Raw genomic sequence first — 25198 nt, 5'->3', positions numbered from 1 at the left:
TTGAACATTTACCTCGAATATTGAAAATTTAGCTCTTGAATTTGAACAAATTGACCGCATTCCATTTAGTAGTAAGTAACGGAAGCAATTGACGTTTGAAGTTCCAAAAATATTACATACATACATATTCAACTCATTTTACTATACATAATTAGTTAGTAAATGAAGCCCAGAAGCCGAAGGATCTACATACATATATGTAATTGGAATTTTTTTTTTAAATAAGCAGTTTTTATCAAATTTTATTGAAAAGATTATCTTCTGGATAGCAATAGATACTGAAATCATCTCATCATTTAGAGCCATTCACCATCCACTGCTCGATAGAAGCTTCTCCAACACGCTTCCATTCGTCTCTGTATTGCTCAACTCTCATCCATCTCTAGTGGTTAGCATATAATGCTTTCGAACAAAGTGGTCACAAGTTCGAACCCACTGGTGACTGCTGGCATGACCTTGGATATGTGACTCCAGGTCAATAGCTTCCTATTAGAGTTTACCAATTTATCTGATTTTCATTGAAATGGTTCCAACAGATTGCCATCCCTGTCCTATCTTTCTCGCAAAATTCAAACCATTCAACATCTCAAATTTTCGCTGATATAAATAAATGCTACAAATTTGTCCATAGATGTCTCTGTGGATATTGATTCGTTGTATGCATTTGCACATATGTATGTATGATGCTTACAAGGCAAGTCGTGTTTAGTGAAAAATATTAATAATTAATAATTATGTATTTATAGTTAATATAATAGTGATTACATTATTATGCATATATGTAAAAAATAATAGTTTTTTTTTTCCAATCGATGCCTTTACAGATTCCTCCAAAGCGACGAGGGTACTAATACAGATACTATACAATAATACAATTAATAGAAGCATTTTTATACAATGCGAATTCATACAAACATCATCCACAGTGACATCTATAGAGACTTTTTAGCAGCATTTTATTATACAGAAATGGTGAACCTTAAGACGCTGAATAGCTTGAGATTTTCAAGAGAGATTGGGAAGGAAATGCCAATTTATAGAAAACGTTTCAATGAAAATCAGAAAAATTGGCAAACTGTGATAGGAAACGATCCACATGGAGTCACAATTTTCAAAGTATCCAGAAGCACTGCAAAATACACTGAATAAATTGGGAATCCAACCGTGACAACTGTATTCGAATTTGATTCGAATAAATAGAAGCAATCTCATAAATAATGTGTGAAACATGTTAACGTTCGAACAAGGGAAACAACTGAGATAATATTATATATGTAGCTAGATAGAACTTGACTATTTTTATTGAATCTTACCGACTGTATTGATTGTGACCATTTATATTAATTCCAATGATATTTATTTCAAAATGAACGATACATTCGTGTAGTCCAAAACTATTATATGTATAATGAGAATAAAAAAAAAACGAACACGCACAACTATGCATTTTAGATGATTAATCGTATCATGTTGTCACTTCATAAACACACTAAACTTTACTGTAATAAATTAATTTCAAATGTGTCACATAAATATCGAATATGTACGAGTGTAATAAAAAAATCTGCCATTCTAATTAATAATAGTAATCGTTCTGCATGTGAAAAATTAATTTAAACTTTTTTTAGACTGAAAAATTAGAGCTTTTTCTAAAATATGATTCTTTACGTATACTTTGTGTATTTAGACCATTTAACGATCTTGGAGAGAACTCGTACACAATAGCCGCAATCAACCTGTTCATATTCGATATGTGTATTTGATGATTTACATATACCTACGTCGAATGTAGGTCAGAATTTGCCTAATTTAATATGTTTTCATTTCCCGAAAACATATTGCGGAAATTTACGAGCGAAACAAACGAACGGATTTCATTCGACATGTCACAATTTAACTTTTATTTATATTATATGTACAAGGTGTATGTATGCGTTATATTAATTTACATTAATTTCGGGATTCGAACCCCGCAAGCTCCGAGCAGTATTTTGACAGTTGAAGGTTTCGCGAAATGCGAAACTTCTTTGATTAAACTTCTTCGGCCTTTCGTTAATTTTCGATGTCTCTCCCCATTATCGCTCGTGTTTATTTGTTTTACTGCATAGCACTTAGTTGAATGTGGCCAAATAAATTACAGTGAAAATCGTTTTAATTTATCACGTGTCCGTTTTCGTGTTGCGCTGTCGTCCGCTTTGAATTTTCAACTGCGTCGAAATTTCCCACAGTGATAAATTTTCCGGAATTTAGTAACTAGAGTGCACTCAAATGTTTCAAACCGCTTAGACAAACAACTGGTCCGAGTGCAGACATGCAGATTTATCGCTGAATGTAAATAGTAATCGTTATGAATTGTGTTCTAGAACTGTGTTCTAAATATGGGTTTGTATTTATCTATATATATTTTGCCATATCCGACTTTTATCATCATACTTTCATTTCATTGAATACGTTTGTAATCTAATTAGTGTTTTTGGCGTTTGGTGTGTCATGTTGGTGTAGCATTTATCCAAAATAACTCCTGCTGCCTTTGTTATTTTCAATAAACCATTCTACTTCATGAGGCATGACCAAATATCATGATTTTGAACAATTTTATATACATACATAGGTATAAACTTTCTGTCGCACAACTAATCTAATCATTTCAACGAGCCTAAAATTTTCTTCTTTTTATTATTTCCTCAAAGATACTTAATAAATTGCTCCTGATAGTGTTTTCCAATTTATCCAACTCAATTGGGATGGTTCAAATTATAATCGATATCCCCCCTCCCCCCCGGATGTTTGTAATTAATATTTTTATATCTACATTGTATAATATGTTTTTATACTTCCATTTTATGTTATTTATATATTTATACCAGACAGGCCTAACAAGTAAACCCAATGCGCCTTCCTGGAAAATTACAAAAAAAAAGTAATAATCATTGAATAAATGAGATAAAAACACATATACACATACAGATTTATATATCCATATAGTAATAATAAAATTTAAAAAATGAAAACATAAATAATATTAAAAATAAAAGTTAATGTGTAAATATATATTTATGTATGTATATTTACACATAGCCAGCAGCATAGTTCGGTCGTTAAGTTTCTGCTTAGCGTCAAGATGCGCCGGGTTCGATCCCATGAGCTGACCTCGATTGAAAAGAATTTTTCTGAGTATATCTGTAGTACTGCTGGTCAGACCTGGATATTTGTGCTACAAATCGATCGTTTCCTATCAGATTTTGCCAATTTTCTCTGATTTCACTGTTGAAACGGTTCCCGGTAAAATTGGCTAAATATCCTTCCTACCTACTATGTCACCACTATTTGAGATTGATTAATGTACAATAAAATTTATGTACAATTCATAGATTTCTCGTTAGTTTGCGAGTTTTTCAGTGTCTCGTAATTCAGCGACTTGTATAGTAAAAAATAAAAAAAATAAAAGATGCTGCAATATTTGTAATTGGCCAGGAAAACGTATTGGGGTTACCTGTAAGGCCTACCTCGTATATATGTAAAAAAAATAGATAAATATATAATATATAATAAATACTAGAAAGGCCTTACAGGTAAACCCCAATGCGTCTGACCAATTACAAACAATGCAGCATTTTTATTACACAAGTCAATGAATTACGAGACACTGAAAACTCGTAATTAAGGAGACATCTATGACTTGTACATACATTTTATTGTACATTAATCATAGTCAAATAGTGTTGACATAGTAGGTACATATGTATATAAGATGAAACATACATACATATGTATATAAGATGAAAAAATAGAAAAAAATTAAGAATCTTCTAAATTGTACCAATTTCATTTTTTTACCCATCAATCTTCAACCCTGTGTTTTTATATATATATAGTTATTTTAAGCGACGCCTTTCTATTTTAAGCAACCTTTTTATTGTAAGACCAACCCAAATAAGGATTACGTCATAAATGTTATCAATTTAAATTAGAGATTTTGTTTTTTTAAGTAAATATATATATATATATATATATATATATATATATATATATATATATATATATATATATATATATATATATATATATATATATATTTACTTAAAAAAACAAAATCTCCAATTTAAATTGATAACATTTATGACGTAATCCTTATTTGGGTTGGTCTTACAATAAAAAGGTTGCTTAACCCTTTGGCTGCTACGAGGTTTTTCAATGTCCAAGCGAAAAATGCTAACATTTGTAATTATTTTGAAAAAAAATAAATATAATATTTTTTTTACATACTTACTTCGCCGAACACTCGTAATTTTTATAATACTTTATATACATTTTTAAGAAGCAGTCGTGAACTCGTGCTCTCTCTTTCTGTCTTGCTTTTACATGCGTGCGTGCGAAAGAGATACCTACATATATACACTAAATAAGTTTTGACGGTTGTTTTCCGAGGCTTTATTCTTTTCAATAATCTATTTTTAGATATCGATGCATCCTTACAACATGCGATATATTCGAAACAGGTAGCGGTCTCTCTCTCTTTCTTTCTTGGTTTTAATTGTGTACGTATGAGCGAGACACACAAGGATGCGAAGTTTCTAATAATCAAATAATTTTTCAACATGTATCATAAACATTTTGTATGCCTTTCAGTTGCATTTGATTGATTGCATGAATTCGTGACGTCTCGTGACCTATATAATTGAAAGCGGATTTCTATTGTTTTTTGCCATTTATTTTAACTCTGCAAAATGATATCGGACAGTGAAAGTGATGAAAGCGAAATAATAGCTCCTCGCCGAGGAACTCGACAAATCAGCAGCTCTACTGATTCTGAAAATGAATTTATCGATAATAATCAATTCCCAAGTAATAACTCCTTATATGACATTGACAACGAACCCGAAATTTACTTTGATGATGAACCCGAAATTGAAGAGCTTTTATTTAAAAAATTGATAAATATTTATAAAGCTTGATTGAAAAATAAATATAAATACGTATATAAAAAAAATGTTTCGTGCCACTGATGCGCTGGTGGCTCAAAGAAAGTATTGAAATACGACAATTAATGACGTCAACAACGATCGTCGTAGCAATCTTCGCCGATTTCAAAACAACGATTTATCGTTGTTGTAGCAGTCAAAGGGTTAAAATAGAAAGGCGTCGCTTAAAATAACTATAGACTGGTAAATACTACTTAATACAATTAATTCGTATATGTATGTATATACATATGTATATCGGTATTTATGTTACACAAATTTGAATGTAGTCGAAGAAGTATGGAACGCCAAAGTATACGTGGGTGAGAATTATGACGAGTGTGGTCGATATAGTGGAGAGAGTGAAGAGATTAAAATGGTAATGGGTGGATCTCATTGGACGAAAGGAGTGCTCGAACGATACCCGAGATAATGTAACGTGTTGGAGAGGATGGCGAATGGCTGTAAATGATGATAGATACATAATTTGAACATATGTTTGAATACGCAGCATCAAATTCCAATGGGACACGTGGTAGTAGCGACAAGTCAAAGCTTCGCGACACAAAATTTTACACTTTTTGAAAATTCCAAATTTGAATACGTATTTATCGTCAATCATCAGGTTAGTAGATATTCGGAAGATTGAGTTCGTGATGTTCGCATCGAAACTTTTGAGTGTCGTGTCGCCGCACTCAAACGCTCCGAACGAGTCAAACACTCGAGTATAAATCAAAGGAAAACAAAACCGGAAAACAGGGAAAAGCTCTCGACGGTGGGTCGCACGCACGCACATGTCTTTCAGTGTTAAATGCCGTGCCCGAGGCCAGTTATAAGGACTCCTACGCAGTCGAAAGTCCTTTTCGATAAGAGGTGTATCTCTCTACGCGGTGAAGTCTTTTTTGTCAAAATAATACATAAAGAAAACACCCGACCATGCCGCAGTCCTTAAAGCCGGAAAATGCGTCGACTTTTATGCCTTTGGCCTTGATCGCGACCGCAGTCGGCCATGTCGCGCGTAAAAACGGAACTCTATCCCGTTTTAATATTCACGCCGAATTTCCAATCGATATCATATACATTTTGTATTTATACAATTTTACTACCAAATAAAGTGCGCTATCTATTTCGGCTAATACGCTTTTGGGCGTACAGTTTTTTTTTATCACACAAATTATTTTTGGCTGGTTTTAAATAGCATGACATACATACGTATATAAATACATATGCTGAAACGGTATTCGTGACCATCGATAGTGATAATATTATTTATGTATTTAATACATTGTTGATGACTTTTTTAGGGGCAGAAAATACGCCCCTTTTTCTAGTGCTAATCAACCAGTGGTTAGCATATTACGCTTTCGAGCAGATTGGTCACGGGTTTGAGTCCCACTAGAGTCCCGCTGCTAGCCAGACCTTGGTTTGTAACTCCAGGTCAATCGTTTCTTATCAGAGTTTGCCAATTTATCTGATTTTCATTGTAACGGTTCCAACAATTGTCAACCCTACCAATTTTCTCGCAAAATCTCGTTTTCAGAACTGTATAAAATGCTGCAAATTTACAAATTTGACCATAAATGTTTGTGTGGATGTTAATTGATTTGCCGATTTTTCTGATTCACATTGAAACAGTTCCTGTAAAATTGGCATCTCCTCTCATAACTCTTTTGCTAATCTCAAGTTACTCAGCGTTTTAAGGTTCATCAATTTAATTATAAAATGCTGCAAAAATTTCTCTATAGATGTCTCTGTGGATCTTTTTGTGAATTCACATTGTATAAAATGCTTATGTACATACATATATTGATTGGTTGTATTGTATCTGGTTAAGTGCACTCGTCGCTCTGGGGCTATCTGTGAAGGCGAGTGTTCATGTTCTATGAAATAAAATAAAAAGTAGATAAAATACTCCGTCGTGAGATGTATCTCATATTATTCTCACTTTGATAAAACAATTTAATTTACACCAAATCGTATCCAAATCAAATCACTTATAAACGATAAGGTATGAATGATAAGATTGGCATGCATGAGTTGAAGAATGGTTGAGTTGGTCATCTTGTCATATGACGATTAACAAGCGATTAGCTCGCTGTGGCTCTCCGTAATGTAATATATGTAAGCCACCCATCGAGCATATGTGGATTCAAGGGGGGTATCATGAGTATATGTAGATGCCCCCCCCCCCCCCCCACCTGAATGATTTTTATTTCATATATATAAATACTTTTTATTTGAATGCCTCCCCCCTTGGCCAATTTCTTGATCCACTAGTGCCATCAAGTCTCATTTCACACCACCGTCCACGTATTCTACCAAAAAGATCCTACATATATATTTTTTTATTAATATTTTCCCATGATGCCACTGCGGATTTCCCCTGAGCGAAACCTATAATACTAAGCTTGTACATATATATGTAAGTTAATAGATTATAAAATTGAAATCATATTCAAATAGTGGTGACATAGTGGGTAAGATGGTTTTTTTCCAATTTGATAAGGAACCGTTTCAACAATAAAATCAGATGAATTGGGAAACTATGATAAGAAGCGAACGATTTGGAGTCACAAATAGCCAAGTCTGACCAGCAATATTGCATAATTACTCGGGAATAAACAAGGTCAACCCATGGCTCGAACCCGGGACCTTTTGGTGGTCAGCATTAACGCAACCACCGAGCTATTCTGGTGGCTATATACATACATATAGATGGGTATATTTCTTCTTCTATCTACACATTCATTCTTGTTACTGAATATACATATTTCTCAGTACAAAGAGCTACAACAGAAAAGTCAACAGCTTCCAGTACATCTCTAAATATGTAGCCTCTCATTATATGATCTGCAAATGATTTTAAAGCAACCTTCAAATATATTTACAATTTAAAATCTAACTATGTACTTATGAGTAATAAGTTTTTATGTAAAATTTCCCTCGAGACTTACATTTAAAAGTACTTAGATTTTTCCACTCCTACTACTTATCGTTTGTAGATGCAAAAAGATTGGTAATATATTTGTATTAAATAAAAAATCTTAAAAAAACAGTGAATAAAACATTCGATCATTCTTTTTTCTTTCAATATGTGCTCATAAAATGTTTGTTTTTATGATATGTATTGACTTTACCCATAGCTGATATGATTATATATAAACAAAAATGTGCGACCTTCCATATATTCATATAAATATAAACGTATATTTAAAATAATTCTACCTTTTAGAAAATTAGTTGAAAACTTAGTCTCCCTTCCGTAAAACTTTCACTATAAAATTCTCATATTATACCTATAATAATTCGTTTTTAAATACTTAAATATATGTTTATTTTGGGCACATAAACCTGCCGCTATAAATCGTACGAATTAAATATGAAAATGTTAGTTTTTTAGAGATAATTCGCTTTCGTGTCTGACCGAAAAAATGGGGTAAACTTAAAGTCATAAAGACGGCTAAGTATAGTAAATCATCCGCGTCATAAATTGCTTTTTAAACAACTATTTTTTGAAACCCACATATAGATTTTAATGATTCATAATTTGTAATGATCTAAATTCGTCAAACTTGCGACTTATCAATGAGGACCTGTAATTTACACACGTTGACGTTCTCATTATTTTTGGAAAACCATTTATATTGATTTTTCATTTTATATTACAATATAATGAAATATTCATAATAATGCCGACATATGTTTTCAAGTGAAATTAATATTATAGTAAGAACACACTCTAAAGTGCGGCATGGGACGCGTACGTGGACTCCAACTGTAAAAGGCGTGTTTTCACACTGCAGAGGTTATCCATAACGAGGTCGCGCGTGCATATGCAATCATTTATTTATTTATTTTTAATATATTACAAACGTTTTTTTATCATTTATGTATTTAATTTTATTTTACTACAAACATTTCTATCATAGGTTCAATGACAAGAATTTCGCCAAGGTGACACACATAATTTGTACATAAGTACTAAAAATTTCAAACATTACAGTTCAATTATAAATAGAATACAATAGAGACATCTATGGTACAGTCAACAAATTTAAGATACACACAATTTGCGAGAAATACATTATGTATTTAGCATTTTATAAGACTGAACAAATTCGAGATGCTTATAATTTACTCGAAACTGAGGGGAGTGAGTGATTTATTGGATCTGTCACAACAATTAAGTTAGAAAAAATATAAAATTCTAGCAGGAGACGGTCAAACTTTGTTTTAATGGTCAACAGCGTATTTGGCCGAGACTTGAACCCACGACCTCTCTACTAGTAATCAATAGCTCTTCCAGTGCGCTACGCTGTTGCTCAACTTCGATTTCAATTTTGATAAGTTTCTCCCACATTTTTTTAAATATAGGAATCACCACTATTGATCACTGTAACTCAAATCAAATCAACTGATTCAGAAATCAATTTCAAATCAACTGATTCAGAAATACAGCAAAAAATATACATTTTACGATTCGATGTCCCGGTTTGGGTGACATTAAATCTGGCAACCCTGCCATTAAAGGTAATGCTTTCGACGAGGGTTTGCACTAAGAAATGTATGGTGACCCGTATGGTGGTTCAGGGTTGTGACACAACCACCCATTGTTGAGCCATTCATACATAACGTCCCTTAAGCAGATAACCCAGTTGATAAGGAATGTATATGTATAGCTTAATGTAGTGACCCTTGCAACTTCGACACGCACCACATGCACGTTTAGCATAATTATAAAATGTCTCTGGTACATTATATAGGTATTATAGTGTGTCGGATATCATTATTTAATATAACGACCCGATGAAATTGGCATGCACACTTTTGAAAACTCGAAATATGATGGATTCGTTCGTGTAAAGATAAAGCTAATAGCTTTTAAATTGCTTTCGAATTACAATTCTTCGATGTAATGAAACGTACAAGACTGTGTATATAAAATGTAACGAGCGATTGCATCGAATTGTTTCAATTTTCAGCAAATTGCTTTTTAATTCTATTTTATTTCTATATTTATATGTATATGAAAAGTTTCCTGGAGGTTTCTCTCGGTTTGAAAGTTCTTAAAAAAGTATTGCTGATAACGCTGAAGTAAAATTTCAACGATGTAGCCAAGGAGTAACATACGCTTTTTGTCGCAACAGTTGTTCCGTTCAAAACTGGGTTAAATGTTACATCGATCGCAGCAGGTCAAGGATGCTTTGGATCAGTTGAAATATCTTCGATCAGCCGAAATTCTGCTGACTTTTCGGCAAAGTCGAAATTTAACGGTGAAATTATGCTATGTGCTACGACGACATACCCACGCCCTAGCATTTTTCCAGGTGGCGAGCAAATACATTTTTTTTTTTGTTTATTTTCATAATAAATCGTAAAATCACACCTCCGAAATGTTTTGTCTGCGCAAATGCGTCAAATGATAACAAATGATTGCTGTATTCGTATGTGAAATAGGATAAATCATCATGATATACTCGTATGATAAAATAATGTGTTTCATTGTTTACCTTTAACGTTGAATTAGGCGACCAAAACCTCAGATACATATAATATGTATGCACGTATAAAACACATCACATTTGAAAACATCGAAATGTATATATATTTATTTATTTATTAGAGTTAAGCTATATTGACATTACAGATATACTCCAGGGCGTCACTGAAAAAAATATACAAGAAAAATCCTTTTAAGATACAATAAAAATGAAAAATAAATATCAAAATGTAAACAAACATAAAGTATGAAAATAATGTAAAATAAAAAACAAAAGTAATAGAAAAAATAAAATGAAATATGAAAAATTTTATGTGAGAAAACATTTATGATCTCGAATTAAACAATTCCCCAATCAGATCAGCATATTTTAGATTGGACAAATCCAAGTTAACAGAAATCTGGTTGAGGAGTTTGATGCCCCGAGCAAAAGACGACGAAACTACGGGTTCCAAAAAACCGCCCGAAAGAAAAAGCCAGTTTTCGTTTTTTTTACAAATAAAAAGCCGGTTGACCGGCTTTCACCGGTTTTAGAAAATTAAGATTTAAATTTTTATATCGAAAAAAAATTGTTGATATATATTATATTATAAAATAATTGCTTATAAATTAAATTGGGTTATTAACATTATGAACTTTCATATAATCATTATTATATATTATTATTACAAATAATAAAACTTGTATTTATATTTAACAGCTGTAAAATGGCTGATCCTGAATACACACAAATAATTAAATGATTTAAATCAGCTACTATCAAGAATATATTAAAAAAATAATGTCTTACCTCGTTGAAAAATTCTAATCGTGGAATCGTGAATAAGAACACTGCTGAGATGAATTTGGTGCGCACAACGTCGTGTCCGAAAACTTAATGATGAACTATGAAATATTACCATGTTTCAGACAGACAAACAGAATAGCGATATTATATATATATATACATATGTACATATATATGATTATGAAGAGTCTTTTATGGGTTTGGTGCAAACGATCGACAAGCGCCAGACAGACTGAACCGCAGATTAACTGAATGGCTGCTTTAAACGCAATTCTCGACTTCACGAATGATAGATTGCACATCAGATGCCGAGTAATCTTTCGATGTGCACAGATGCAATTATTAAAATTGAGTTGGATCTTTCTGGCGAGTTTAATAAGGCAAAATTTGGAACTAAAGTATCAGAAGCACAGAACTTATACAGGGTAGTGGTCTCCGTGACGAGCCGGAATGTGAAATTACCGAAAACACAAATATCGGAAGGCAAAGATCGAAAATCGAAAGATCTTAAGTCGAAAGATCAAAAAAAAAGGTGCATGGTAAACGGGACATACTCACTTAATTTGCGCGAGCAGGATACAACTGGAACAAGAGTAACAACCTTTTCCTCCCGTATTAATGTGCGCGCGCAGAATACGGGAGGAAAAGCCTGTTCCTCTTATTCCTGTTGTATCCTGCTCGCGTAAATTAAGTGAGTATGTACGTGAGTATGTACCGTTTACCATGCACCCTTTTTTTTTTTGATCTTTCGACTTAAGATCTTTCGATTTTCGATATTTGCCTTCCGATATTTGCGTTTTCGGTAATTTCACATTCCGGCCCGTGAGGTAGACCCACAGGGTAGGTATGCCGGGACTTTGGGTAGATTTCGCTTAGTGTAAGTGCGAGCAGTGCGCACGCATAAGGTACACGTATCGTGGTTCAGTCTGTCTGGCGCTTGTCGATCGCTTGAACCGCATCGTATTTTTACACATCTGTTTTAGCTTATAACAGCTTGTCGAATCTCATATTTGATTGCTATGATTTTTTCCCGTGACTAGTTTTATAGTTTTTGATGATTTTCACAATTAACAATTTATGTATTATTGTATCTTCTACATGTATTAAAAATATTTTTTTATTTATTTTTCAGATGTCCTAATATGGGTTGCGCATGCGCAGTGGCACGCGCGGTGGCCTTCTCTCTAATGCTGTGCCAAGTCTCAGCCCTAACTTCCGACATGTAAAACTTTTTAAATTTCAATTTATTCAATAGATTCTTAAATGTAATATAATTGTCATCTAAATATTCTAATGCATAATAAAGTTTCGCATGAAGTCTTCGGTGAAAGTGTGTTCTTATATTATTTAGCTATGCTTTCACCGAAAGCTCCACACGTGACACTATGTATGATAATTTTATTACAGATTTGAGGAAGGTAAATCTGACAAGGAGATTTTAGACAATCTTCTTAAAAATTCCAGATATGACAAGCGCCTACTTCCACCGGTCCAAGGTTGGTATACCAACGACCATTCTTTATCCGATATTATATTTTATAACTTTAAAGCTTTTTCATCAGTTCCTTTTTTATTATTACAATCACAGGTTATTTTGTTTTTGCTAAAAAGCTTATTGAACGCATCACACACAATTTTGATTTTTTATGATTATTATTAAGAATTGAACGCTTTCAATTATGAATATACGTACATCCCGAGTATATTTAAATGAAAATAATGTGAAATGTAGCAAAAATGAATTTGTACATAAATGATAATATTAATACGGATAAATATTGTAATTAACAATATTTCAAATAACTATTTTTTTAATGCCTGTATTCGTTAACATTGTGTATTGTCCCTTAACAACTCTTGTATAATAATGATTGATCAAAGCATGTTTAAAACACTAATAGTATTTATTATACCTTAATCTAAAACATGGGGTGAAAATGAATCAGCTAAGACAAACGCTTCCCAAACAGTGTTTTATCGAATATTTTTGTTCCAAACAATATGAATACAATAAAAAAAGCAAATTTTAAAAGTGAGCAAAGTTCTTATTATAAAAAAAATCTTTTTATTTGTATATTATACATACATAGATGTGATAATATTTCATTTTCTTTTTTTCTACTATATTATATAAACTGGTTTTTCAGATAGTACCTTATAAAGCTAGTACTAATCAAATTTCTTCTTTAATTCTGTATTCTTAACAAAATGAAAATTAGCTATCATACTATAAATGATATCATCGAGACTAAAATCTTATCAAAATTCTTTCACCACTGAATTAAACCTCTCTATAGTTTCTTCTTTTCACTTTTATTCCTCACGACAGACAATAAGAATCATAAAGTCTTCAAATTATACCTCTACAATTACTTACCTCTATTAAAATGTCACTGGACTACAGCCTATCGCCGAATGAATCTAGTCGGCTAAGTTCGGTGTAACAATGATCTACTTTTTCCTATTTTTTTTCCATCCTTTAGAAAATTGGAAAACCGTTTCAGGCATTAAAAAACATTTCACAATCGAGTTTGGGAAACGTTGAAGATATACATATGTAGCATATACGTCACTTTATTTCTCACCGGTGTCAACAATCACAGTGTCATCTTCATCAACTCCTGATTATTTCACCTCATTTCGGCATGTTTTCAATTTTATATACATTTCGTTTATCTCTTAAGTTTATTTATCCACCAAATGACATATAGACACATACATACTGGAAATTTACAATATATGTTGAGCGTCGACGGTCATCGGAGAAAAACATTATAAAAATGTCTACAACGGTGTGTGTCGTATGAGTGTTCGTGAGTGTATGTGTTCCTCGGTTAGGTGTTCGATGAACAGGAGTGGATGTGTTGCAGATGCGGACTTCTGTTGCGGCATGAAGTCGCCGGAGGACGCTAAGCTGGTGGGAAGACCGCCCGCCGTCTACAACCGCGGTCCGTTATTAACACTGCCCTCGACTACACTACTCCTGACTATCCTGCCGCGGTTTGCCACATCCGCATCACGATAATGACTATCATTTCAAATATGAAAAATATACTCAATATATGTACATAAAACATAAAGCTAAACTTCAAATTCGATCATAGACAACTAACTCATTACCGACATGAGTCTTTCTAGAAGCATAATATCATGCTATTTTTTAGATTAATCTTATTAAAATGACATTAGAAACATTTCCAATATTGTAGTAATACATAAATAGTTAGTTAAATCTTAAATGGTTGTGGCTATTTGCAGGTACTATATCTGCGAATTATTGGCTATTTGCAGGTACTATATCTGTGACAGGCGCAAAGCCTTTTGCGCATGCGCGTGAACTTATAATCCGATTATAATTTCTTACATTTAATGTATGCTAGACTTGTTTAATCAATTCTTCATTATACATGAGGCAAATAAATTTCGCACGTTATTATAATAGATTTATATCATTTAGCTAGTTATATATATATACTAAATTTTAAGAGGTTTAAAACAAAATTTTAACAGTAAACACGCTGACAGTGACAGTTCACGCGTATGAGCAGAAGGCTTTGCGCTTGTCGCAGATATAGTACCTGAAAATAGCAAATAATTCGCAGATATAGTACTTGCAAATAGCCAATAATTTGCAGATATAGTACCTGCAAATAGCCACAACCATCTTAAATTACTATATATAATACATATGTATGAGGAATTGAAGTTTAGCTCACGCTCTAATAAATGAAAGTCATGATTGTGACAACCCTTTAGCTATTTGTTTATATGTACTGTCTCTCTTCTTATGATATGACCGATCGTGTAATTCCTTTTTTTGCATACTATATCTGTTATGTGGTATTTCTTTTTAATTTCAATTATAGCACTTTTTTATTGTGTATGCTTAAATATTGTTTTTAAATATACATAGAGATATACCAATACATATTCATTTAGTGCAATCGCTTTTATTTTTTAAATTTTTTTTATTATGTAATGCTTCCTGGTTATTTTTCTTCGTAATCAAAAAAAAAAATCGTAAATAATTTGCACTACTACATAATATATTCTAGATGTATATTTTTTATATTTAAGTGAACGAAATACGGTTTATAAAACGTATATTTTATTATAAACTTAGATTTATCGGTAAAAATAATACGTTGAGGTAAGTTTAATTTTAATATTTGCAAATAAATCATTTGTGCCATAATTTAAAATATTATAATTAGATTAATTGAAACAAGTTTCTCGCTCTCATACTTACCGTATCAAATCTTGATGTATTTTTTAATAGGAAATAGAAGAAAAAAGAAGATTCTCTCATAAAGAGCATGTGCATGTGTATATGTATGTTGTCAATTGTTACTAAAAAATGTTTTTACTTTTAAAATAAAATTACCATGTACATTTTTATTATTATATATTTTATGTTATTAATATATAGCAAAAAAAAAATGAGCTTAAATTTTTTATATACATAGATGTATTGTATTAATTAATAATAACGTTTTAGAAGAAAAAAAATAAGCCTTGTATTGAAATTTAAATTGAGAATTATTACCATGCTATCGGCATATCACACTGCTATTATTAAATTTTTAAGAAATAATTGTTATACAAATAGATAGCTTGTGTTTGTTTACTTATTTAGATACATACATATTATCGGTATATTCTATATGTTTTGTGCTGAATTTTCAATCTCATTTAAATACTCTTTTTGTTGCAGGAATCCTGACAGTAAATGTCAGTGTTTTATTATTAAGTCTAGCGTCACCTGATGAGTCAAGTCTGGTAAGCAATTTACATGTGATCGAAAATTCTATGGATTTACATATATGCATTTTTATACATTTTATTTTTAATTTGCAGAAATATGAGGTGGAATTTTTGTTACAACAGCAATGGTTCGATCCGAGATTGCGTTATTCGAACCAGTCTCAGTACGAGTTCCTCAACGCCATCCACCATCACGAAGACATATGGCTGCCGGACACGTACTTCATCATGCACGGCGACTTCAAAGATCCCATTATTCCGATGCACTTCGCCCTGAGGATTTACAGAAACGGAACCATCAATTATTTAATGAGGAGACACTTAATTCTATCGTGCCAAGGTCGACTCAACATATTTCCATTCGACGATCCGCTATGCTCATTCGCTTTAGAAAGCAGTAAGAGATATGATTTGTCTGTTATTACTAATTTTTATTATCAATATTGTCTTGCACTTGATTGTATGATGGATTTTTTTATTATATTATATGTGTTTATAATTTTTTTAAATATTTTTCAGTTTCTTATGAACAATCCGCCATTACGTACGTATGGAAAAATGACGAAGACACTCTACGTAAGTCACCTTCTTTAACAACGCTAAACGCATATCTTATTCAAAATCAAACGATCGCTTGCCCTATAAAAGCCATTTGGAGAGGTAAGTCACTCATGTCGTCTATTTTATTATTTAAGCTTCTTTTAAATATTTGAAATGGTACAATTGATACATTTCGTTCCGCTTTTAAGTTGTTGAAAGTATTTCACACTGTACGGTACAACAGTACTTTTATATTGAAACTTTTAAATACATATTATATTAGTTGATAAAACGCAGTATATAACATATATATATTATATTTATGAACTTTACAATTTACGAACTTTATTCATATGACATAAACATATTACAACATTTTGAATTTAAAATATACATTTAATCTATGCTTCTTTGTGTTGTTATGAAATTATTTTTATATATACATTGTATTCGAATTTATATAAATTAATCTAATTACTTTTGTATTTTATTAGTATATATTGAAGTTTCGATAGTTTATTTATACTATAATGTAATTTGAGCGCACTTCATTCACATATTTCTAAGCACATAATAGTGTGTATGTGATGTGTGGATGTTCATAAAAATTGTGGTGTATTTGCTTTTCGCAGCTTGGTCTTGGCTTATACTGTTGTCCATCTTCTCTATTGATTATTACTTAATAAATAATTGATATATACGCTAAATGAGAAAAGAAAGCATATCATTTAAAAAATTCTATAGTATAAAATACTTCTATAATACATTTTAATTCTTGATGTTTTTCTATCGTCATCATATTTAAAGCTTCCGCTCAAGCAATGTCTCCAGCATTGTTTTTGCATTCTCATCTCCAGTAGAAGTAGATTTCCATATTAAACTTTTCGTAGTTTACATTTCATCTGTTATATGTATTGATTCCGCTCGTTACATACACTCTTCATATGCTTATTATTTGCCTACATAAGTTCATATCTAAATCTCTATAATTACGCTTATTATTTAACATGACTTTCTTGTTTAAATACAAGTTTTAAATTTTCAATACTTTACTATGAACAAATGAAATATTTAGCATGATCTAAATCGGCATTGGCTAAGGGTAGCAAATCTTTACTTGAATTTGCACCCAAAGCCAACGCTGATCTGAAAATTAGATGCCAATGGATGTTACGTGTCACCAATAAAAACCTATGCGTGATTCAAATTGTCTTGATCGATTAAGTGCACCATATTATAAATCATTATATTATCTCCGTCACTCGTAGATCGATTGTGTGTTTGGCCATAATTTTACTATTGATGTTTTCATTTTGGATATATTTATATAGTGAACCGATTCGATGGTTTTATGCTTTTTATTCGGCTTTAGTAAACTGATTATTGTCACAAATGTGTAATGTTGCATTTGCAAGCAGCGGAGGCTCTTACACTTCTAATGGACGATCCCGAGCTCGAGTGTAACCTTTGTCAGAGACGATTTGAAGAGCAAGGTACTCTCCCAAGATACATTGCCCTTATTTGTTTGTGACATTCAGACACACTGTTTATTGTTTGATAACACAGGATATGTCAAGACCACTGTAATGTTGTTTTATGTGTTATTATTTTGTATGTAAATGCAAGACGAATGATTGTTAGAGTAAAGTTTACTAGTAAAAAAGATGTGCTAAATATGTGTGCTGCAATGACAATTCTTTGTATGAATAACCTATTAAAAAATTAACCTAGTTACATTTAGTGTATCTTCAATGAGCTTTTTTCTTTCTTTGTAGAAATCCCACTAAGCAATAATATATAATTACGTATTAATAATACAACATTAAATGGAATTGGGTTAAAAAATTAACATATAATATATAATATGAATGCACCAAAATTGCACTTTTATTACGCTATGAATAAATAATTTTTGACTTACGTAATCATAGAAAATTTTAAGTTGGATTTATTTTCTATGATATGGTATTATATAGTGCAGTTGTTTTGTGTTTAAACTACTTCTTAAAATCGATTTTAATTTTTTTTTTTGATCGAATAAACGTTTTTATTTTATAATATATACATAAATTCAAAATTATATGTTGTGTTATGATTATTAATATAATATTAGGAATTGAAAAGTATTCTTAATACATATGCAAATTAATTTTTCCCCCATGCCGACGTATAGGAAACTACAGCTGCTTAAAAGTTGATTTAATCTTCACAAGAGATAGAGCTTTTTACTTCACAACAGTGTTTATACCCGGAATAATATTGGTGACTTCGTCGTTTATTACATTTTGGCTAGAATGGAATGCTGTTCCAGCGAGATCGATGATAGGTAACCAAAAAGTCACCGAATCAGGTGACTGTTTTAAGAACTGCCTGAAGAGCCTGTTTGCCTGAATTAGAACTTTTTTCACTTATACTTTTCTTTGCTGGATTTATAGATTTATGCCGATGTTGTTCAGCGAACCATCGAACCATCAGGATAAGTAGACTTTATCCGTGACTACGGATATCGTCTGCTTGGCCAATTTATACATATTTTGTTTAACATTACTTATCATAGTTAATCAGAAATTGATACAAACATACAACATGTATCAATTTTTGATTGTATTATTTTTTATGACTGTAAATAACTGTTTATTTTTATATATTATACTATATACATATGGAATGACTACGTATTTGCACTGTTGATCTCCCTTTTAATTGAATGTGTATATATCTATAATGTATCCGACTGGCTGATCTCCTTTAACGAGTAGTATTCGTTGCACATTGTTCATTTTTTTTATTTTTTTTTTTACTTTCCATGCTTGCTATTGTAGGAAATTACAGCTGCCTAAAGGTGAACTTGATCTTTACGAGAGATCGCTCATTTTACTTCACTACCGTGTTCATACCGGGTATCATCCTTGTAACATCTTCATTCATCACCTTTTGGTTGGAGTGGAATGCCGTTCCCGCTAGAGTTATGATAGGTGGGTTATTTGCAGCATGCGTGCAATAAATCTAACATTTCCACGATGAATTTGATATTTCTAAATTCCTGTTTGCGAAGGCATGTCCGACGATAGATCTGAAAAAAATACAAATTGCAGTTCCCTTATAAATAATTTGCACTATTTTGAGTATTTGAATCTTGTATGGAATCACATACGATATCATTTGAAATGCTTATTTAGCTTTTTTTTAAGGTTTGTATTGGTTTTGATTCTTGCTTTAAATTATTACTCACGACTAACGTTTTGTAAGGTTTTTATTTAGCTATTTACTTATTTATTTAAAATAAAACATAAAAATATCTTGCTATTTTTCATATGCAATAAAAAGTTTGTGAAATAAGGCATCTTATTGACACGGCTAATTCAAATTTTATCAATATTTTTGCATGTTTTTTTTTAAATATATGATATTCTGTAATGAAATTGTTGATGAAATATTATATATACATATAATAGTTTGATTTTTTACATTGAAGAAAGATTACATATGCAATGAAACTCCTCAAAGCCGGAAACTCCAGCCGTTAACTTGTGAGACCTGGATTTTTCTAAATTATTCATGATGTTGTTGTTATATTTTTTTACTATTATTTCATCATTGCTGTTTCTAGTTTTTATTTCATTCATTTCATTTGTTTAATTAAAATTTTGTATGAAAATTTTTATTCAAATTACAAATTTCTCTCAGAGACGGAAACTTTTATAGTTCCGACTCTGGGGAGTTTCACCGTATTTCAAAAAAACTTATTTCATTTTAATAATACATAATCAAATAGCTACTGCATTCAATGATTCGATCTTTAAATCAAACGATTCTCATATAAGACTTGTCTCAATTGCAGGAGTAACAACAATGCTCAATTTTTTCACAACGTCCAACGGTTTCCGTTCGACTCTACCAGTGGTTTCCAATTTAACAGCCATGAACGTATGGGACGGAGTTTGTATGTGCTTTATATACGCGTCCCTATTGGAGTTTGTGTGTGTTAATTATGTGGGGCGTAAGCGTCCTCTTCACAACGTGGTCTACCGACCCGGAGAAAACCCAGTGACACAGGTACGTCTACATTGTACACTATTTTACACCTGCATGACCTATAGCTTCATCTATTACTCTCTTCCTGTATGAAATATTTTCTAATTATATACGATTACTATATAAATCTTGTATATTTAATTTTAAACTTTCGTTAAAGTTGAGTATTAGTACAGTGGCGATCAACAAAGTGAATAATTTGTGAAATTTATCCATGTTTTGAAATGATCATTGGTTTATACTTAATTTGAATACTTCATATATTAGAATTTATTATCATTTGATAAAAAATTCAACACCTAATTACATTGTAAAATTTGACAATTTTCATTGAAGATCTACACTATTTTACATAGTACAGTCAAAAGTAAAGCTTAATTTATATTTAATTATGCCGTTTATTCCACTAAAAAACGACTATTAATGTTTAATTGAACTATATTTTTACGATACTAACATTGATATAATTATATCGTAATAATATTACTATTTATATTTATTACACAATACAAATTAAATTTATAAACACTCTTTAGTATAATATAATATAATATAATATAATATAATACAACAAACGCTTTCTTTATTATAAAATATGCTTTTTAAATATAATACAATACGTGCAAATAAACCGCAGCCGAACTATTGAAATATTTTGAAATTTAATGTGAATCCTATGTTGATTATTTTGATGCTCGTATGTATACACAAACAAATTCAAATAATGGTAAAAACACACTGAAAGGTGCGGCACGGGACACGTAGATGGACTCCAGCTGTGATAGGCGTGTCTTCATTCATACGATCTTGATATTTCTACAAGTGTTCAAATATGAGAATCACCATTATCGATCAAATATCACTGAGGACATTCCAGGGAGTTTGTGAAGAGACGCGACGGAACAGATTTGATCTAGCATCGTTTTTTTTTTTTGCATGTGTAAAACCATCTAAGAAAAAGACGTGCCGTGTGCCTCTTTGTGTGTTTTCACTTTAAGAGTTTCATCAAAACAATCATCATAAGGATGATAATATTGATACCACAATTTACTCTTATGTTCAGCACTGATATAAATGTATCGGAAAAAAATATAAATGCATGCCTTTTGAGGCACCAGCTTACAACCCCTTTTTTGATATGAACTTAATACAAATCACGACCATTTTGCCTTCTCAAAAAAATAATTTAACCAAAAACAATCTACACGTGTGCGTCACAGCCCAAATCTAACCCGAAAATAATTTATACAATTTTAATTATTAAGCAAGAATTATTGTAACATTCAACTTTTCACTGATTCATCATACTCGAGTGTAATCACATACTTATTTTTTTCAATCATCCTAACCGAAATTTCGCAATGATATAAGATACTCATAATTTATATAGTATGTATGCATGTGTATTTTATTTTACATGTGTATACATATGCGACTATGTATACGATTATGTGTAATTTTATTTATATTTTTCACGATAATTTTTGTGTGATTATTATGTAGTTTTGTCGAAAGTGACCACACAACAACTACTTTTCTGCATTGTGTTATGCCCTTTTTTTTCTCTCTTTCCTTTTTCTCACTATCTACGTTGTTTTATAAAAAAAAGCTTAGATTTTTTTATTGTTATTTGAAATTATCCTAGTTTTATTCACATTCTAAAATTTTATTTTTTTTCCAATTAATATATACATATTCTTCTATCACACACATATCTAAAATTAACCCTCTTTCATGTATTTTTTGCACAATGTTTGTTTTCATAAAATAATAAACCATGCAAAATATCTGATAAGTTGAATATTACTATACGAATACGTATAAAATTATTTGAGCACAAACTTTGACGTTCACAAAAAATGTGTTTGTATTATCGTCGTATTTGTTCAATTCTCTGTCTATATATATATTACATTTCTTCACAATATTTTGCACTTCAATAGATTATCACATTCAATGTTATCTCGTTAATAATTATTTAAAGTTCATTCTCAAAACAAAATCATATCTAGTGATGTCTTTTGTGAATTTACACCAATCTAATACACAATAAGATGGATATCGTTATAATATTAGAAGACAACTATTTGATACTCAACAACTTAAATATGTACATATAATACTATCAAATCAGCTTTACATATAATTTGAATCAATGTCATACTGAAATAAAAATCAGATTAAAGTTTGTATAATTTTATAGTCAGGTAAATTATACACAAAACAAATACTTTAAAACATTTTTTTAACTTGCATCACATATTGGTTATTTCATTGGTATATTTTACTTATGAAATTAAATAAAAATACTATTCTGTCACAAGCAAAATGTTTATATAAGTTTTGTTATTGATAGCGGCTTCTTAAACGAACAAAGTACACAAATTCTGCAGTAAAGAAACGCTCGCCTTGGATTCGGACAAAGGTACAGCAAAATCCGCGTCAAGCCACCATACAAATTGTATCTATAATCTAATTGCTTCTATTTATACGCATTATCATTAGATATATTTAGATTCTTACCGCTACTAAGTAATTTAATACGATTTGTGTAATACGCTAAATAAACACAACACAGTATATATATATATAGTAGCTATGAATGATCTTACAAATTTTAAGCATTGTAACACACTTGAAAGTCTTACAAATGAAATATTGTATAATGAATTCACTCCAATTGTACAATTATGCAAGATCGATCGAAGTAAATTAGCTTTTTTGCCGAATATGCTTGATATATATGTACTTAATACATAAATACGTATGGAAATGATTACATATTTATATTTTGCTTATGATAATGAATCCTCTTACGCTTTACATATCAGCTTTTTGGTTGTCATATTGAGCTTTCATGATCATAGCAAAAAAAATACGTTTTCTTTAGATATTTTATATTATACCAATACCACTAGATACGATACTACTACCTTTCAGCAAACTTCTACCGAGTTAATATTCTCTCTCGTACTAAATGTAAGTAGCGTACCGCAGGATGTTTTAGGATCGACTCATCCAAAGCTCTTTACGAATAATAAGATCGTTAAAATAATGGTTTTAATTGTAAAAATGTTTCACACTTTATATCACACATACATACATACATACAAACATTCTAACAATTACAAAAACAGGTACCAACCCATTTGTTCAAATTTACTTATTAAACTTAACATAAACTAAAACTTGAAATGGATTAAGAAGATACAGATATGTGTTTGACTTTGTTGAGAATATTTCAATATAATCAAAGCGCATAATTTCATAAACCGTTAACTGCATTTTTTGATGGTAAAAGTAGTTTTCATTTTAATTTTTCGAAATATTCCACAAAATATTACTATGATAGGCATCCTATATACATACATACATACATATATTAAAATATTATGTGGCAAAAATACATAAATTTTTAATCATAAATATGTATTTACATATGTATATGTTACGGTTCGGTAATTTCATCCCAAATGTGAATCGCTACCAGGATAACCACCGCTACAAAAATCGCTCGCGCGGGTTTCCTGTTCGTCATTCGACTCTCATTCGTTTCACAGAAAAATTCGTTGCACCGTATAGAAAACTGCCCCAATATTGCTCAAAACTGCCCAAATCTCATATAAAAAGCATTTATTGAGGAATATTTCGGCAGTTTTCTGTACGGCAATTTTCCTGTGACGAATTTTCATGCGACAAGAAATCCGCGCGAGTGATTTTCGTAGCGGTGGTTATCCTGGTAGCATATTCACATTTGGCATGTAATCCGTTGGTTCGGTGATTACTAGTCAAATGTGAACCGGTCACAGGACAACCGGTCGCTCTAGATCGGTCACACGTGATCACCCGTCACACTAAAACTGGTCACAGCCGAAAATTGGTCACGAAAAAACTGGTCACACCCAAAAATTCGACCATTTTTAATTTAACTTTCTAAGTTCTTTCTAAGAAAAAATTGCCCGAGGGCGCCATCGAGTGTAAGGCCGGCACTGTATACAAACCCTGGTTTACCTAGTTTACCCTGGCTTCCAATATTGGAAACGGGAATTATAGCAACGTTGTAATGTGCTTTCCATAGGATTTCCCATTTCAAATACTTAGTGCTTTGACTTCTAAAAGATTTTTAAAGCTCAAAAGTTTTGACAGCTAAACGTTTCATGCTCTGGTGAGTCTATTTGAAGATAACTTTTAACTGTTAGCACTAAAACTAAAATCAATAGTTCGTGTATGAACAAACTAGTATGTTTATGATCGATCCCGAATGAACACATGAAATGTAACATATACATATAATACAATAAAACAATGTAAAAAGGATAGCTCATTATTTAAACACTTATCAGCTTCTTAATTCAGCTCAATAATGAATCAAAACAATTTTAAATAATCTTAACCAATCGAATTTGTTTTTTTTTATACTATAAAAGTCATCAGTGGTAATGGAAGAGGCTTGTAAAAAGATTGTAATATACATTTCAAAAATATTTTGAAATAGTAATAATAAATCAAGATAGAACTTATTGTATATTGCAAGTAAAACAATCGAGTTTTTCTGCTTACAACTGATAGCTTACCTATTTTGTTTTTCAAATTTTTAATTTATTATCAAAA

At 31.2% G+C, this 25198-nt stretch overlaps 1 protein-coding gene across 3 annotated transcripts in view; it reads left to right on the top strand.

Moving 5' to 3' along the window:
• Positions 1-25198, top strand: part of pHCl-1 (pH-sensitive chloride channel 1) — a 225796-nt gene that overhangs the window by 191953 nt on the left and 8645 nt on the right. For all 3 annotated transcript variants that reach the window (XM_077441840.1, XM_077441838.1, XM_077441839.1), the window contains exons 6-12: positions 12381-12470; positions 12656-12744; positions 15963-16027; positions 16106-16409; positions 16532-16672; positions 18726-18878; positions 20394-20608. In XM_077441840.1, the coding sequence (XP_077297966.1) occupies positions 12391-12470; positions 12656-12744; positions 15963-16027; positions 16106-16409; positions 16532-16672; positions 18726-18878; positions 20394-20608 (1047 nt within the window). In that variant the 5' untranslated portion in view covers positions 12381-12390. The remainder of the gene's footprint in view (positions 1-12380; positions 12471-12655; positions 12745-15962; positions 16028-16105; positions 16410-16531; positions 16673-18725; positions 18879-20393; positions 20609-25198) is intronic.

Source organism: Arctopsyche grandis, chromosome 11, assembly GCF_051622035.1.
Source record: "Arctopsyche grandis isolate Sample6627 chromosome 11, ASM5162203v2, whole genome shotgun sequence".
Taxonomy (NCBI): Eukaryota; Metazoa; Arthropoda; class Insecta; order Trichoptera; family Hydropsychidae; genus Arctopsyche; species Arctopsyche grandis.
This window is presented reverse-complemented; position numbering and strand designations above follow the sequence as displayed.